Source organism: Heliangelus exortis, chromosome 7 (genome assembly GCF_036169615.1).
Source record: "Heliangelus exortis chromosome 7, bHelExo1.hap1, whole genome shotgun sequence".
Classification (NCBI taxonomy): Eukaryota; Metazoa; Chordata; class Aves; order Apodiformes; family Trochilidae; genus Heliangelus; species Heliangelus exortis.
In genome coordinates this window covers 11,321,506-11,339,070 of record NC_092428.1, presented here as the reverse complement: position 1 = coordinate 11,339,070, position 17,565 = coordinate 11,321,506, and the positions used below count along the sequence as shown (strand labels likewise).

The 17,565-nt window shown below is 37.3% G+C and overlaps 1 protein-coding gene across 6 annotated transcripts in view; it reads right to left on the bottom strand.

Moving 5' to 3' along the window:
* Positions 1-17,565, bottom strand: part of FRMPD2 (FERM and PDZ domain containing 2) — a 67,102-nt gene that overhangs the window by 8,321 nt on the left and 41,216 nt on the right. For 3 of the 6 annotated variants that reach the window (XM_071748797.1, XM_071748798.1, XM_071748799.1), the window contains exons 29-39: positions 16,356-16,714; positions 14,607-14,901; positions 13,664-13,819; positions 12,904-13,075; positions 10,759-10,845; positions 10,254-10,318; positions 8,723-8,884; positions 7,711-7,879; positions 5,855-5,934; positions 3,682-3,767; positions 1,801-1,913 (exon numbers count right to left, since the gene is read on the bottom strand). In XM_071748797.1, the coding sequence (XP_071604898.1) occupies positions 1,801-1,913; positions 3,682-3,767; positions 5,855-5,934; positions 7,711-7,879; positions 8,723-8,884; positions 10,254-10,318; positions 10,759-10,845; positions 12,904-13,075; positions 13,664-13,819; positions 14,607-14,901; positions 16,356-16,714 (1,744 nt within the window). Of the gene's footprint in view, positions 1-1,800; positions 1,914-3,358; positions 3,566-3,681; positions 3,768-3,963; positions 5,362-5,854; positions 5,935-7,710; positions 7,880-8,722; positions 8,885-10,253; positions 10,319-10,758; positions 10,846-12,903; positions 13,076-13,663; positions 13,820-14,606; positions 14,902-16,355; positions 16,715-17,565 lie in introns of those variants that run through there. The other 3 variants (XM_071748800.1, XM_071748802.1, XM_071748801.1) reach the window with 3 other exon arrangements.

Below are 17,565 nucleotides of genomic sequence, written 5' to 3'. Positions count from 1 at the left end.
GGGGGCCTTAAAACAAAACTGGGGTAGGGCTTTTTACATGTGTGTGTAGTGAGAGGACAAGGGAAAATGGTTTAAAAATTGAAGACAGGAGATTTAGGTTAGACACTAGGAATACATTCTTTCCTGTGAGGGTGGTGAGATGCTGAAACAGGTTGTGCAGAGAAGCTGTGGCTGCCCCCTCCCTGGAAGTGTTCAAGGCCAGGTTGGATGGGGCCTTGAGCAACCTGATCCAGTGGGAGGTTGGATCCATGGCAGAAGGGTTGGAACTGTATGATCTTTAAGGTCCCTTCCAACCCCAGCCATTCCATGATTCTGTGATTCATACTGTTTCTAAACACAGTCTGGATTAAACTGTCTTTGCAGAACTGTAAATTTAATGGTAATTTATATTGGCATAGGAGATTTTGGCCACATTTTCACAGGGAATCATCTTCATGTTTCCAACATCTTCCTAAAGATTTGTATTTTTACAACCCACTGCTAGGAATGATCACTGCGTATTTTTCCTCCCTGAAGTAAGAAAATATCTTTTGTTCTTTTTGTCTCACCTCACATTACCTTTCAACAACAAGATGTGAAGTATCCTTGATCACCAAAATCAAAATTCAGTTTTACTGATTAGCTCATCCTGAAGCATATGTTTGTATCCAGATCTTGACAGATTAAGAAGATAGATAAACACTTGTGTCTCCAGAAATATCACTACTCTACTGGAGCAACTGAAAAGCACTACAACTTGTGCACTAGACCCTTCACCAGCTTTGTTGCTTTTCTTTGGACATGTTCCAGCAGCTCAATGTCCTTGTAGTGAGGGGCCCAAAAATTAACACAGTATTCAAGATGCAGCCTCACCAGTGCTTGGTGCAGGGGTACCATCACCTCTCTTGTCCTGCTGGTCACTCTTATGCAGGCCAGGATGAAGTGAAATTCAGTGACTCTGAGAACAAAGTCTTCAAATAGAATGTAACCTTTAGTTCTATGTTTTTTTGTGTGTTTCACTTGCTATTTTGAGGAGTTGTATGGGAAAGTGAGAGGAGAACGATTCCAAAAACTAATTGCATCCAGTGATAACAAGGACATTTTGTAGTATGTTCCTGGGGTTTGCTCTATTAATTCTCAAAGCCTTCTTTTCCTTTTTTTTTCATATACGAAAAAGGCTTTCTACTACACCCAGTCTGTTTATCTCTTGTAAGACAATCCATCTACTTTCATTTTATTCATTTTGGGACAAACTAAGAATTTCAGTTTTTTAACTATGCACTGGCAAGGTAATTTCATTACTATTCTTTTCAGCCACTGAACCCAATCTGTCATTTCTTTGCACTATCCAATAGTGCATGGTTTGAACAAATGTCATGATGTTGGTCAAATTGATTCAACAACTTTCTTTTCCTCTTATTTTCTCAGCTAGTACACATGACTGAATATAATCAAGGTATTTAGAGATTTTCCTTTGGGGGAGAACATTATATATAAGTTGTGGTGGGTGATGGCCAGCAGAGCTGCCATCCCTGGGTTCACTTTACTATGGTCCTTCTTTCTAGTTAGTTAACTATGTTCCTTCCTTCTAGCAGTTTGCCAAAAGAGCTGGAGAGCTACTGATGAAGGCCTCCCTCTTCTGGGTTTTGAAAATTTTTGACAGCCTTCATATGTATCAAAGGTAAAACTTGTGATCTGAGTGCTCTGGACTTTGAAACACAAAGCAAATTCCTAGCTTCTGCACAAGGGTTTAGTATTGTTCTTGCTATGCATACATAAACAAGCTGGCCTGTAAAGAAACAAGAGTTTTTCCATGGTTACTTCTAGGTAGAACAGAAATCCTGTGAGATGCATCATCTTCATTGTTCCAGCTGTCTGACTCGGACTGCTGACTCTCTCTTCTGCAGCCTTCATAATTTGCATGTTTCTGTGACCTGTAAAGCATCATTACATGAATAGTCTTATGGAAGAGGCTGAAGCTTTGATAACCTGAGCCATACAAAGGGGAATTTTTAATCTATTTTGATTGCTTTTAACTTTCTTGAGCAACTGTCTTCAAGAATTATTGTGAACTCTGAAGAACATAAATTCAAGGAGTAATAGCATTCTGCCTGGAGTAGTGTTTGCAAATACAACTAGTGAAAAACACTATTATGTGTATGTTGTATTTTATGTTTTCTAAGAGATAAAAATATACTTTTATTTTTTATAAAAATCTGCCAAAAAAAAAAAATACTGGAAGTGAGGACTGTCAAAGTTATTGACAATTTTTTTGTATTACATTTTTCAGTTGCTAGGCAATCATAGCTAAAAAAGCTTTGCTTGTCACTGTGTCCTAAAGTACTCAGAAAATTTTAGAGCACTCAAGTATCTAGAAGGCATGCCTGCAAAATAAAACACAGCCTTAATTCATGCAGAGTTCATTGGATATTCCCCCACTGGATAAATTGGGTACTCACAAATCTAACATTTTATTTTGTCATTAGGCTTAAGCTATCCTAGTCTTGCATTCCCCTATCCTATGTAAGATACAGTTAGAAACAGCAAAAGGTACACTTAAGAGATAGACTAAAATAAGAAGTAGCATCTTTTCAAGTATCAGTTACCATAGCAGACTGTGCATGTTCAGGTTACGTGAAGCTTTTACAAGTAGAAATTTTAGAAACTGCTGGCAGCAAAAAGATTCAGATTACAGGATAGGAGCCATAAAACCATCCTTTGTACAAAACAACCAGAAAAGACACTTCTTATTCCTATGTATGATGAGATAACTTTGTATTAGCCACAGATGAATTTATGTATCTTGCAGACAGAAATAGAATTCAATATTAATCACACCAGATTACATAGTATACAAGATAAGTTATATTAGCAATGAGATAATACTGAGTGGCGTGGAGACTATGGACTCATGGATGTTCCGACTGGTAGATGCTCTCAGAGCTTCTTTCAAATTCCATCTCTGCAGCAGGGAAGTTAGGGAATATTTACATCTCTAATACATCGGCCAAATGCTCTTCTTACAGAATTTTAAGTTTTAAATGTACATATTTAGTCCTTTTTTCAATTTATGGGCTAGAATTGATAAAGAAAATCATAATATTTCATATATTCTTCATCATTGTAAGAGACAAAGCTGCCCATGTCTTGTCAACACTGTTATTCTTCAGTTTCCCATTGTACTGTAAAATTCTTCTCTTCTTGTACTATGTACTTTCTTTGGAGTAACATCCTCAAGTTCTCTTGATTCCCAGATATCTGGAGTTCAATATCTGTATTGCTAGAGTTGCAGTAGCACAGGGTCCAGCCCAGACTGGAAGATCTGTTTGGAACACTCAGTAAAACCCATGGAGACCCTGCCCACACCAGAGCAACTGATCTCTTTCCTCCTCATCTAGAAAGGATAAAGCTGTATCAGGCATGTCTGCATCAGCTGTTACACCTAAAAGTTTCTATTTCATTTGTCCTAGTTGCAGTGTGAAAGCTGTTTAGGAACTCCTGCTGCAGATGGAGCTGTATTCCAAAAAACCTGAATTCCTAGCATTTGGGACACATGTGTAAATTTGCATACCTTATTAGGGCAGCTCTGGAAATATAAGAAAAATAAGAAAAAATATATAATATATATAAATATAATATAATTAATGGAAATAAGTATCCATACTACTTATTTTATAGTTTTACTACATCTGAAAGGCTCACCTGCTTGAAATGTTACTGATGATATCCTTATAGCCTTGTGAAGCCAGCTGACCTGGCAGAGCAGAATTGTGTGTACTTCCTGGATCCTGCAAGTTTAAAATAAGAAAAAACTCACAAAAAATCAGTACACAGAAATAGCAAGAATATAGTTGAATATAGTTACTTTTATCAACATTATGTCTTATCTCTGACAAAAATACGTTCTTCACTAAAGAAGGAAAGGGAAAATAGAAGAGTTTCCACTTTCAGAAGAAAGTATGAAACTTTAATTTAGCATTGCAGTATCTACTAGGAGTAAACAGCTGTATTTATATGTTTCCTAACACATCTTCAAACATCTCTACAGCTTAGCATGCATAACTGAACTTTGAAAAGGTTCATGTTAGTTATATATTCTCTGATCTCATAGAGAAAATACAATGACAGGAATCACAAGTCACACTCTTCACCTCCCAGCTCTTGGCAGCAGCAGTCACCAGTGTCTAAGATGGACTTGTTGGTATTAATTTCCTTTTTATCTCTGACACAATGATGCCAACTTTTAGAAGCAGGGTGCAGCAGGTGTTTTACTGAAGAAGCACTCAACTAACAGGAAAGGCAGACCCTTGATTGACCTTCATATGCAGTAGAAGCAATAGTATTGGTGGCTGTTTTTCCATCCTAGGGAATGATAACTGAGTCCTGCATTTAAATAATGATGCAGGACATATGCCTTAAATATGTGGAAGAGGCTGCTTCTCAGTTCTAATGCTTGATAATTATTTAAATTTTTGTTTAGGATGGTGTTTCTTCTTCCTTCCCAGCTTAGTATTCCATATTCACTCAGCAACCACCCTGGTACATTACACAGTATAAACTACAGAATGGCCCACAGAATCTTAATGGTAGTTGTCACTTATACCGTATTTTCTTATTTTATGTTTGTAAATCCCCATTAGAATGGGGGAATTCATGGCTGCCTATTTAACCATGAATGCATTTACCCAGTTTCTGCACCTACTATCTACATGGATTTGAGAATGCTATAGGGAGTTTTGTTTACTATATGCCAAGGAAGGATATTTTACAGCTGCTCTTCTGTGTCGTCTTCTTTTTTTTTTTTTTTTTTTTTTTTTTCCAGTTGCTTGTAATTTTCAGTTTGTATCTTCTTTGGAGTAGGTGGCACCTGAGCTCTATAAAGTACAGCATATATAGTTTCTACTCATAGGAGACAGGTAAAGGCGAGCTGGAAATAATGAAGGAGAGAGAGCTAATGGAAACAACTCAAAAAAAAAAAAAAAATTTCCATGTCTCAAAGTTAGGCATGCACTGTGCTGAACTACACAGATTTAGCCTCGTGACTTTAAACTGAATTTGCGCCTTAATACCTTGCTAACTCTGGGATCTCATAAAAAACCTGCAACCTTAGTTCTGTCTTCTCATTGGTATAATTTATTTGGTGTACATCTTTGTCAGAGCATTGATATTACATTTCACCAATCTAACAGTTCGGTTCCAACACCCATTCCAACACTGTACTTAAAACTTCCTCAAATAAATTCCTCTTCAACGTTTTCTCAGCTTATTCATGTCAAGGATTTCCTCCATTTTTCTTTTTCCAGTTTCACTGTACTGGTTACGGGAGGGTTCAGGGTTTTAATTTCTTCTGGAGAACAAGAAGAGATGTATTTATCACATTTCCTGAGGAGAAGTTTTACAGTTATAAACTTAGAAATAATAGCTACTGCAACATTTTATGTAGAATGTCTTGCAAGATTTCCTAAGATTAAAAAACACAACCATTTTTTAAGAAGTTTGGAGTTATGAATATTAATGGAAGACATTTGAATAGAAATACTTTAAATTATATTATTTTTAAATACTGAAGGAATGCTAAAATGAAGAAATTATTTATTCCATTATTATAAAGCACCAGAATTAAACATGCACATGCAACCTTCCTTCCCTCTGCCTCTGAGCAAATATATTATGCTAATGATATGCTCTTATCTCAAGGGAATCCCCCGAGCCATTCAAAGGTTAGTAGTTCTGGTCATTGGAGCACATTTCCTCACATTTATTTTTTTTTTTCATTAAGGAGATGTGGCCCTTGCCTGCATTGTATTAAATACATTTTGTCAACAAATATGAGTATAGTGCCCTATAACTTTTAGAAACCTGATTTAGATTCTACCTTGGTGCACATGTGGTTGGATTCTTCTTCTTTGTTGAAGGTCAAAATAGGCTGAACTTGCAGGCTTCCCTCTGCAATGTCTGGATACCGAAATAAAAGAGAATAAATAAAACAAAATCCATTCTGTGCCACCATCCCCAGAAAACTTTAATCTTGGAAGAGGAACTGAAACACAGTGCCAGAAACTGGCATGGAATATCCCTTGCATGGATGCTCTGAGGGGATCAGTCAGTACAAATGCCATATATCACCACTGAAGAAAGCAGCATAACTCAGATTGCTGGAAGATACACTGAAGTAGACTCATGTGGTTATAAAAAACCTGAAACAGAATTGAAATCTGCCCTCCCTAACCCACCCCATTCCTTCACAATGCTGAGGGACAAATACCATACATTAATTTTGATACCACTCCTTTTGTATCCTGCTGATCCAGGAAAACTGTTTAAACTTTCCATCAACTGTGCAACTCGCCAGTGTCATGTGACATGCAAATAAATGTCCCCACAGCTTGTTCCTTGACTTTGCAGAGCTTGAAAAAAGCTACAAAGGAAGTGAATGGGAATATTTCCACAGCTCTTAATAGGGCAAGAGCTTCAATCAGCTTTTGCATAACTTTCCATCCTTCTGTATTTTTTTTTCATCATTGACTGCCAAAATGAAAATAATAAAACCATGGCATTGAATATCTTTCTTCCAGGATGGTGATGAGCATAGTTTTTACATTTTGCAAAATGTATTTGCTCTTAAAGCACACAGAGTATCTTCCAGTAAGTGGAGTGTCCAGTAGACTCCAGACTAGGAGTTCAAGAGAACTATGTTGAGTTTAATAAATGCTGAAAAATTTTAGATCCTTGAACCTTAGAGGCAGCTGCTGCCTTACAGCAGAATTGGCTAAAATGCCTCTGAAGGTATGTTTGCATCAGTGAAGCTGACTGGATGCATAAATGTTCTCTGTAGAATATCTAAAGCCCACAGTCAGCTTTGCATCTCTTCCTAGTCAGCAGGGGAGAAAGCAAATAGCAATGGCACTGCCTTCTTCCTGAGAAGTTTTAAAACAAAGCCTTCAATATGTAACCAGCGTGCCAGAAAGTATGTTAAGAGGAATTCTGTATTCTTTGTATTGAAATTTCTCTACATTATAGGAAACATTTCAGTGTTCAAATAATTATTAAGATGAGGAATATTAACCCATAATCTGTTGGTAGCAGTGTACCCTTACTTCCACTCTTGGTTTTAATTAGTATTTACATTTTGCATATATAGAACAATAGAGCCAGCAGTTTCTTTCATTAGAGTTAGTCTAAGTACTCTTAGTACATGCACATGGTTGTGCTCTCAAACTACTTCCAATCAGCCTGAGAGTGGAAACTTCTAGATTTGGGCATGAACAAGCACAGAAGAGAGATGAACCTTTTGCCAGGCAGTACAAGAGGTATAGTGCTTCCAACAGATAAGGTAGTAGAGCTGGGATGTGAAATTTGTGGGCAATACATTTTAGCAGCTGGGTCAGTAATTGGCTGGGATTCCCTTAGTGAATTGTATAAAATCAGCACAGACCAAGAACTTCCTTGATTTAAAAGCATAAGCTGAATTAAAGCGACTTGGCAGGTCTTTCAGCTTATGCTTCCACTATTGCTACACTTAAAAATCATACTTGGGCATTTATCCCCTGTATCCTATGTTTTGAGTAGCTTAGCCAGAGCTGCAGATTATGATGAAGAATGTGTTTGCATCTACAGCTGGGAACAAGAAATATCTATAAAGTTAGTGAATTGTTTTGGTAATAGGAAAGCTGAATTCAGGCAGCACATAATACTGCTTTTTTTGTGTACTGAGCAGATGTGGCTGCTTACCAGGCTCTGCTTTCGTGTCTGGGGAGGGAGGAATGTTGCTCCAATTGCCTGAATAAGCCCAATGCAAAGACATGCTGCGGCAGACAGTGAGTTGAACGGTGCCGTGAGCCTTGTGCAGCAAATCTATAACTGCTTGGCGTGGCAAACCAGACACATAAGTCTCATTCACCTGAAAAGTAAAATGAAAAGTACTTGCAGATTCCTGTAGCAGAAAGGTTTTTTATAATCTATCCCAGTGCTGAGTAATTTTATATAATTTCTTTGCATTTCGTATGTTCTCATCTGCTCCCATTTTAGTAACCTGCTTGATCCTCTCCTCTTTACTTCTTTACACCATGATTTCCACCAGTACACCACAAAAGCATAGTCTGCACCTCTTCTAAGACACTAAGAGAGCATTTTTTCCTCCACTATTCAGACGGAAGATGGAAGTAAATGAAAAATAGAAAAGCAAACAAATATATTGTAACCTCTGGAAGGGGAAGAAAAAATAAACTGGGGTAAAAAAAATTATTAGTATTAAAAGATGGTTAAGAGAGTAAGGTTTTAAATCAAGATTCAAAAGCTCTAATTCTAATGCTTTTTGCTGGTTTTGATAGTACCTTACTGGCACCAATACTAGGTCCCTGCTACTATCCTCTTGGATAAGTGTTCCACACAGGCTTGGTCAGCTCAGTCATTTCCCTGTTGCTTTTCATGTGTAACTCTTGCTGGGCACAATTACACTATGGGGTAGTTGCACTTTGTCACTTGCCCTGCTGTACTGGGTCTGTGCATCTGCCGGAGTCCCCAACAGCCACCTCCTGTCCCACAGGAAGATGCACTCCAGGCAAGGAGGTGGCAGGGTAGTGGGTGGGTCAGAAAAGCCCTCTGAGCCCCTAAGAGGCAAGGGACAGCATCTTCCACATTTTCCTGCACCAAGCAGCCTCAGATTTCCAATCAGCATACCCTTTATACTGAATGGAATATTATAGAGAAAATTTAGAATAAAACAAAGACAAACAAGCATTACCTTAAGTAGGATGTCACCAACTTGAAGTCTCCCATCTAGATCTGCAATGCTGTCTGGGCTGATGGCTTTTATGAGGATAGCCCTGCCATTTCTTCCACCTACCAGTGCAAATCCTAGGCTTCCGTTTTCTACTTTTTCCAGTTCAATCTTAATAATGAAGTCCTAAAATAGAAAAGGCTACAGTCTAAAAATGGAGTTTATTCAGGGCTGCGTTTTGTTTGCAGTTTTAATACCAAAGAATCCCCTTGTGTTTTACAGTCCTCACTGACTGATGTAGATTGTGAGATGTATTCTTCTCTTGAGTAGGTGCTTAGAACTTCTGGTGATGAACATATAGCAGCTGTGTATGTGCATCAGAATGAAAATGGTACATAGATATTTCCATAATATTTTTCAATAATTGCTGGAGAGTAAAATAACCTCTTAAGAGCAAGGAAACATACATGTGTAATTCTTCTGTTATATTAAACACAGCACCTTTGCTGACAAAAAGTCACTCCCATTTCCAGCATGATAATAACATAGTATATACACAATTCTTTTGTTGTTCTATAGCTAAAATCTTAACCTTGCAACCTAATTTGTTTTGCCTTAGCACTTTATTCAGTTTTAAAACAGTCTGCTTTTTTTAGGGTCAAGTCTTATATCAGAAATAGCAGCAATCTAGGAATATTTATGACTGGCAGCATGGCTAGTTCTAATGTTGCAAATATCATTCTCTGAAATTATTTTAGCAAGCTGAGCAGATAAACAATCATGGATTAAATCGTGTGGAAGAAACAGTAATAGTGATGACTTAATCAAAAGTTAGAAAATTGTTTCAGTTGTTCTGCCAGGCTGGAGGTCTAATTTTAACAATAGATATCCCATTTTTGAAAACCACAATAAAGAAAAAAACTAATAAAACTATTCCCATGAAATATCAGTCCCAATGTGGATAATTTTGGTTCCAAGTAGTATTATTTTCTGCACATTTGCACAAAGAGACTGGTAATTGCACTGGTAAGAGTATTGAAACATTGTATGTTAAGCATGGAAGTTTTTTCCAAGAATTTCAAAATGAAGCACACCAATACCAGGTTTCAAATATTGTTGTGAAAAATGCTTCACAGTTACAACTATGCTTATTTTCCCCAGAATCCCATACTGGGACATGCTTTTTCTTGTGCTAGTTTCTTTCTAAGCTAAGGATTAATCTTGTAAACTGTTAAGAACACTGTGAAGACCTAATGGAGGAACTACATCATAGAAGTTGTGCTTATAGTACCAAGCTGGTAAAACAGTGATATTATACCCTGAAAAAGAGCGATATGACAGTTTAGCCCCAGGAAGTGCTCAGCACATTCTAGTCCATGAAAGCTGAAGGAATTCAGTACTTCACAGGACACTCACCAAATGCAATACATTCGCATATTCAAAGAAACTGGAGAGGGAGAAAATACAGTAAATACTATTGAAAAAAATCTCACTCCATACATATAGGTCACTTCGCTTGATGGACCATCTCACACTCGATAAAATTGTCACTTACCTTACATTGTGGAGAATCAGGAGTGTTCTGCTGGGTACCACAGTTTGTTTTCTCCAAAGGTTTCTCTGTGAAAAGCCAGCAACATTTTTTTTTTACAGTTGTAATGGTAAAATGTTCTACATACTATACATTCAGTGTAGTACTGAAAATCATGTTCAGGAACATAACAAAATATTTTATATTTTACCAGGAAAATACAAAAAAATTCTTGTGGGCTTATGTGAGTTTATAATCCTGAACTGTGACATGGGACTTCTGCTTGTTATCCCTGTAAAATTTTTTTACCTCCTAGGGTTGCAAATGAGGTTTTAAAAGCTGCATGTTCCATAGTCAGAGACATCAGATAGTCAGCAGGTAATGTAAAAATGTTCTCCGAGAGAGGCAGTTTTGTTTATGAAGAATTAATCCTCCTGAGGTGCAGCCAGTACCACCTACAGATTATTTTCTTTCAAAGAGCAGACACAAAATTTTACAAATTGTAATTCTAAAATACAAAGATCCTTACCATGTTGATGCAGCAGATGCTGTTCTTGGGGATTCAGGCTTTCATTTGAGAAAGAAATATTGGTTTTCTCTTTCTCAGCAGGTGGCCCTGAAATCATACATGCAGGTTCATTCTCACAGGCCTCCTTCTAACTTTCATGTACACAAAGCAAGGTAAACTCTGCTTAGATTGTTAAGCAAAGCATCAAAGTCAACTATCAATACTCTATGAGGCAGTTTGAGACACTTCTCTTATTAAAATTGCCAATTTGCACAGTGATATGAACAATTTTGTCATGAATTGCAGAGAAACTGAATCTCAGTCCTTGCTATTTTAAAAATTGTGGCAATAATGAGAGATCAGATTGAGACATTTTAGACATGTGGCAATGATGAGGCAAAGGAAGAAGCTGGGAGTGTTAGTGTCTGCATGGATATGTAAGATGATAATGGGCATTTTTGTCACCCCTAGCTCTACCCCCCGACTCCCAGCTTTGTTTTTTTATCATATCTTGGTGATCTTAGATGTGTATGAATTATATAAAATAGTGAGTGTTTTGTTATTTAAAAAACAAAACAAAACTCCCTGTTGCATTTGCAATTTTTTTAATGCGTTTTGTCACTAATTCTTCAAAATGCAGGCTTGCTTTCTTTGTAGCAAATTATAGATTTCTCCAGAAGGGCTGGGCAAGATGATCCTTGATGTCCCTTCCAACCTGACATTCTACGATACTATAAATCTAAAAGATATGATGACAGACAGAACACCAAATACAAATTGCTGTGATTTTTTTTTTTTTTTTTTTTTTTTTTTTTTGGTGTCTTCTAATAGGGAAGAACCTTGTTTTATAATGGGCAGATAACTGTACAATGGTGGAGTTTATAAATCTGAATTATAATGAGGCAGCAGTTTCTTCATTTGTATTTGTAAGTCTAAGAAGTCTAAGGCTGCACTAGTGTTGGAAAAATAAAGCTGGAGAACAGGGTATCTGAAAATGATGGGCAGCCTCACAGTAAAAAGGGTTCACATTTTTGTTTGGATGATGAAATTTGAAGAGTCCTCATTTATGTCATAGGAGTTTACTTGTATTCATTGTGCTGGTGGTAATTACAAGGAGATATCTTATGGATATTATGTATCAGGTTGCTACCTTCAGAACTTCGAGGTAAAGCATTTTTCTTGCAGTTTGTCTTGGTCTTCTTGTTTGACTTGTTGATGTGAAGTTTAGGAATGTGCTTTAATAGTAGGATTGAGATTGTGTAAACTCAGATTTACCTTGTCAGCTCAGATTTACCTTGTGGCTTTGATTTGAACATGCTGGGTAGCATCCTCACACACTCTCACTGCATCATCCAGGCTAATGCCCTCAGTCCATAGATGTAAACAGTCTGATCTCATGGCTGCAAACTGCCTTCCCCACTGGCAGGAGAGCCAGGGACTATCTCTAGCACCTTGTAGATACCTTGTATCTACACCTTTACAGTGCAACACTGAATTGTGCAATGATATTCAAGCAATCTCCCAACAAGCTTCTTTCTGAACTGGAAACAGGATGCTGTACCTAAGCAAGTGCAGCTATACTGAGACTTTCCGGAGTCTGCTGTTTTATCTGTGTGCAGTACTCACCACATTCTCAGAAATACCCAGATACTTACACTGTGAGGACTTCTTTTATCACATTGCAAAATGTAGATAAAAAATTCTGTCTGTGCTAAAACCAAGGATTTGAATGGAGATTTTTTTTTAATAGCAAGCCATTGCCCTAACCACTGGTTCCTCCTTTTCAAACTTTGCTTCCTGCCAAATAGACCTTTATGTATCTCAGCAGGCCAGGTAGTAGACATTATCTAAATACCAACATCTTTTCTATATCAATAAGATAAAAATATATGACTGGAGATCTTCCAGAAAATTCAGTTGATTGGATGATAATACAAAGATAATTTTTCCAACTATCTTAATTGGTCTAGTAAGAGATATTAATCTTCCCTTTAAGGCTTTGTCCAAAATAAATTTTTCTGTTCCTTGGTCATGGGTGAAGAAGGAGAGCATAAAGGTGTCAAGGTCACTCAGGATAATGTTGATCTAAACCCACAGTTGTTTATGATAATCTTGTGATTGCTGTAATCCCTGTCCAAAATAGCATGCATAGTATTTACTACACACCTAGCTGTCCATTGGCACCTTCTGTGAGAATTCTGGGAATCTCATCTGGCCTAATAGAGGGATGTGGATCACTGTCAGCACGATCAACCACAAGGTGCAGATCAGGAGGAGAGCTTTTCAGTAAAACCAAGGCTTCATTGCATGGCAAAGATGTGACATCAATTCCATTCACCTAAATGACAAAGCAATAAAATTATGTCATAGATCTCATTTACCAGTGTGTCCATCTCCATCCATTCTAATTTTTGTATATGACCTTCAAGGAGTCTTCACTTTCATGTTACTGCTTTGCTGTGATATTTAATCTGAGCTACTGAATGCAGAGCTTTCATAAAAATAGCTCTTTTTTCTTGAAACTCAAAGTATTGTAGCAAAAAATAAATGAAGACAGTTTAATGCAACAAATTGAAGATGAACCAGACTGAAAACAGGCTTTATTTATACATTATAAAGGACGTAAGTCCTGCTTCCTTTGTATGTCACCTATCTTATTACATGAATTCAGTTTATGTGATTTGATTGAGAAGGCATTTAATGTCTCTGTTGTCTTGTATTGCTGCTAGATGATTACTGTTAATTGCCTGGTCATACAGTCTGCTTGGTCTGAAGTCAGCAGAATTACATTTATTATATGACTCATTTGCACTTGCATGTCTAAATATATGATAAACTAGACCATATGAAACGAAGAATAACAAAGCTAAATTATGTTAATCTACAAATATTTTCTGCTCTGTATAAAGTCAAAGAATTACTGTACCATAATTATTCTGTCTCCCCTTCTAAGTCTTCCATCAGATAGGGCAGGGTCATTCAAGATTTCATCAACATACAGACAGTTGTCCACTTTGTTAAGAACTACTGAGAATCCATAACCATTCTCTGACCTTGTCAAAGTCACAAAGATCTCCATTTCCTGGCAAAATAAGCACAAAATATGTTTGATGTAGGCTTTTCTGTTGCTTTATTAACATCTTCCATTATGTTTTATATGCAGATAGGAATCAGATCCTCAGATGGTATAAATAAGAGCACACATAAGAGTTTCTCTGATCTATTACTACCTTATTCCAGAATTAATTTTACTGTTTTTTACTTAGTGAAGTTTCATGGTGATTTATTGATTGATAGGGCAGAGAATGCCATCAGGGATGGAGTTTTGGCATTTGAAATATGTAAAGAAAGTCTTAGGCTTGACAAGCACTACAACAGTAGGTTGTAGAGATTATTGTTACTTCTGTTGCCGTTCCACTAAAAGAAATTGCTGGGATGGAATTTAGTCCTTAGTGTTCCCAAATTAAGAGAAAGTCAGAGCTCATTAGTGTCAGCAGGAATAGAAAATGTTCAGCAAGACTGAGCCCTATATCTTAAATAATGATCAGCACAAAGAGCATACATTGTTATGAGGACATTATAGTAGTATTACTGGAACAAAATTATTTTCCACATGAGTTTAAAATATGACAGGAAAACCCCAAGTAGCTTACTCCAATTAATTTTAGAGACTACTAGAGTTTTTGTACTCTGGGGATAATACTGCAGAATGGTGGTAAAGAATTCTGGAGAGCTGGGCAAAGATGAAGGTCTGCTTGAAATGAATCTTGTGGACACTCAGGAAAGTAGAAAAAGCCATGCAGAAATAGCATACACAATGAGTTAAATGTCATATTTCATGTGGTAATAATCTTTTGCCTGTGACATACCATAGTGCCATCTTCCTTTTCTTCCTTCTCTTCATGTGGTTCCTCTAGGTCTTCCCATTCATTGTCACTGTCCTGTGTCTCCATTGTGGTCAGGGGTGATGAGAAAGGAAAACAAACTTGTGGTTGTGGGGTCACCAGGGTTGGGGATAGCATCTCAAGGCTTCCTCCTCGTGAAAGTGAAGTCACAGATGTTGAGTTGATGGTGAGATACTCTTCATGAATAGGGGTTAGAGAGAGAGTTTCAGGCATATAATTTGTGTTCAATAGGTCATCATCACTCTTACTAAAGACGTGGCTGGAAAACAAAAAAAAGTTGCAGTACTGAGGTTTTCCTCCATATACTTTATTAGATGACCACTGAAACATCTGACTTACGAATGACCTTGTTTTAATTGATGTAATAGTTATGATATTAAATTTCTATCTGGGTCTTCAGGTGTTACTTTGAGAATAAATAAGAAATCAATATATTGCAAAGCTAAAATCTTTACATTGCAAAGATTAAAAAGACTTTCAAGACCCATCTGGATTTATTTCTGAGTGACCTGCCCTTGTTTTGGTTCTGCTCTGTGGCAGGGCATTTGGACTTGATGATCTCCAGAGGTCCCTTCCCACCCCTGACAGTCTGTGATTCTGTAATTTAAAATACTCATTAAAACAGATGCCATCTTATAATGCTCTGGCACTCTTTTGAAAATGCCAAAGTTGAGACTAAATCATTAGTTTTGTTGAAACTGTATGTCCTGCAAAAATATGTTTGCTACAGACATATTTCTCCTTTTTTTTATTCTCAGCAGTAGAGAAGCATATATGTGAGCAGGAGTTTGACATTTGTGAGTGGAACTCCTCCTCTCAAGAGAGAGAAGCTGCAAGTTTGAATTGCTGTTATGGCCCCACTTGACTTGCAGTCAGGTAGTGATGTGACCCCTCAGAGACAGAGTCTCTGACTGTGTGATCCTGTTTGATGAATATCAAGAGTAGCAGGAGGATTTCAAGTGACTGTGTGGAAAAACAGAAAATAGTTTCTAGATAAAATTGCTAAAGCTGGAAGTCAAAGGTCTCTAGGACACCTTTTACTTTGTCTTTCCACCAGTCCTTTCTGTTCTGATATTAAATAGTCTTTTACACTGGGAAAGATGACTAAAATGGAATGAATCATCATCTGTGTGCCAGTGCCCAAAACAGCATAAAAGGAGGCTGAGTCATTTGCACTGTAGTTTATTTTATAACTCCTATGGCTCAGGGCTTCTACTGGCTCCTGAAAATTGGAAAGTAACTTCTTTCCTTGGTCACAGTTTGACTTCTGAGTTTTTTGGGTTTGTTTGTTTTTTTTTGTTTGTTTGGGTTTTTTGTTTGTTTTGTTTTTTGGTTTGGTTTTTTTTGTGTGTGGTTTTTATTTGGTTGGTTGGTTTGGTTTTGTAAAATTTGAAATTATAAGATTGTGTAATAAGAAAGGAACTTTTTGTGCCTATTTAAATCAACACTGGCAAAATATAATTTAAAAAATCACAAATAAGAAAATTCCTATTTAAATCTACAAGAGTCTTTCTACTGATTTCAAATTATTACAGTAGTGCAGTGCTCATACAACTGTCTCTCAATGCAGACTTATGCAAAGTTCTAAATTGAGACAGCAGATTAGGTTAGTAACAATAAGATGATAAGAAAATCTTCAGTAATTAGCAGTGAAACAGGTAGGACTGGAAGAGCTGAAGGAGAGGCTTCAGAGCAGATTTCAGTATTCCTTACCTTTTGGTCCATCCAAATTCATGTGGTGAGCAGCAGTTCTGCTTCATTTCCTCTAAAGACTGAACTTCATAACTGGCACCCTCTTGATGAAACTTTGAAAGATGCTTATAGAAACTTTCCCTGGGAGTCCTAAGATTCTGTGTGGTCTCCTCTTGAAATTCAGCTTCCTGATCTTCATAAGTTGAGCTATCCTCTTCAGGAGGTTCACTGAAATCTGCTGCCACTGGAGAATCCAGGCAGTCCTCAACATCTGGAGAGGTGCTACCTCCATCACTGCTATACTGATCCATACTACTTTTTCCCTGTAGACAGGCTGGCATTTCTCCAATGAACTCCTTGATTGAAGTAGGTGCTGGAGTCTATGCAAATAATAGACAGGGTGATTAAACTCCTTTTTTTATCATCCATCTTCTTTTTTTAGGAACAAACTAATTTGAAGAGGCAATATCAAAAAGCATCTCAATGTGAAAATATCAAATTGTAGCTGGAAGAGAGGTACTCTCACTAAATAACTGTTTTGTTTTCATGCTTACCTGCCACATTCTTCAGGAGTTCCAACCAGGGAACTACTACATAAGTTCACTTTCCCAATAAATATTTTTCTGGAGGTGGCCCCTTTTTATTTCTTTTCATACCATGCCTCAGCTTTGTGTCTACATTCTCTTCACTGTGAGAAGTGGCTTCCAGATTTGACCTCTGTGTGACCGGCCTTAGAAATTAGCCAAGGGCACATTGCAGGAGGGCAGAAGTATCCAAATTTACCTGGGGATGATTCTGACTGTCATTTCTGTCTGCACACAGACAGCTTTTATAAATTCTAGTGGGACTGGGATGGTGAGTGGATCATGCTGCATGAAGCAAAAGTAATGCAAATGCATGCTCTATCCCCCCACCTGTGGAGATTCTGCTCACTATCAATATGAATCTCTATGACTAGTCTGAAACCCTTACTTTATAGGAAAAGTTCTGAATTTTCCTCTTGCTTTTGTGAGTAATATAGCTACCTCAAGCCCACAAGTTATTGTAGCTTCAGTTGAGCATTTCTACAGTTTCTGCCTAAGGTTCCAGTAGAGAATTTTTAGAAGCACCACTAGAAAGGAAGTTTGGGTAGGTGCTGTTTCACTCCAATGACTGTACTGCACTTTAAGTTGTTGAACTGGGATAAATATTTTGTATCTGTCAGATTTCTATTAGTTTGGTTGCTAAAGAA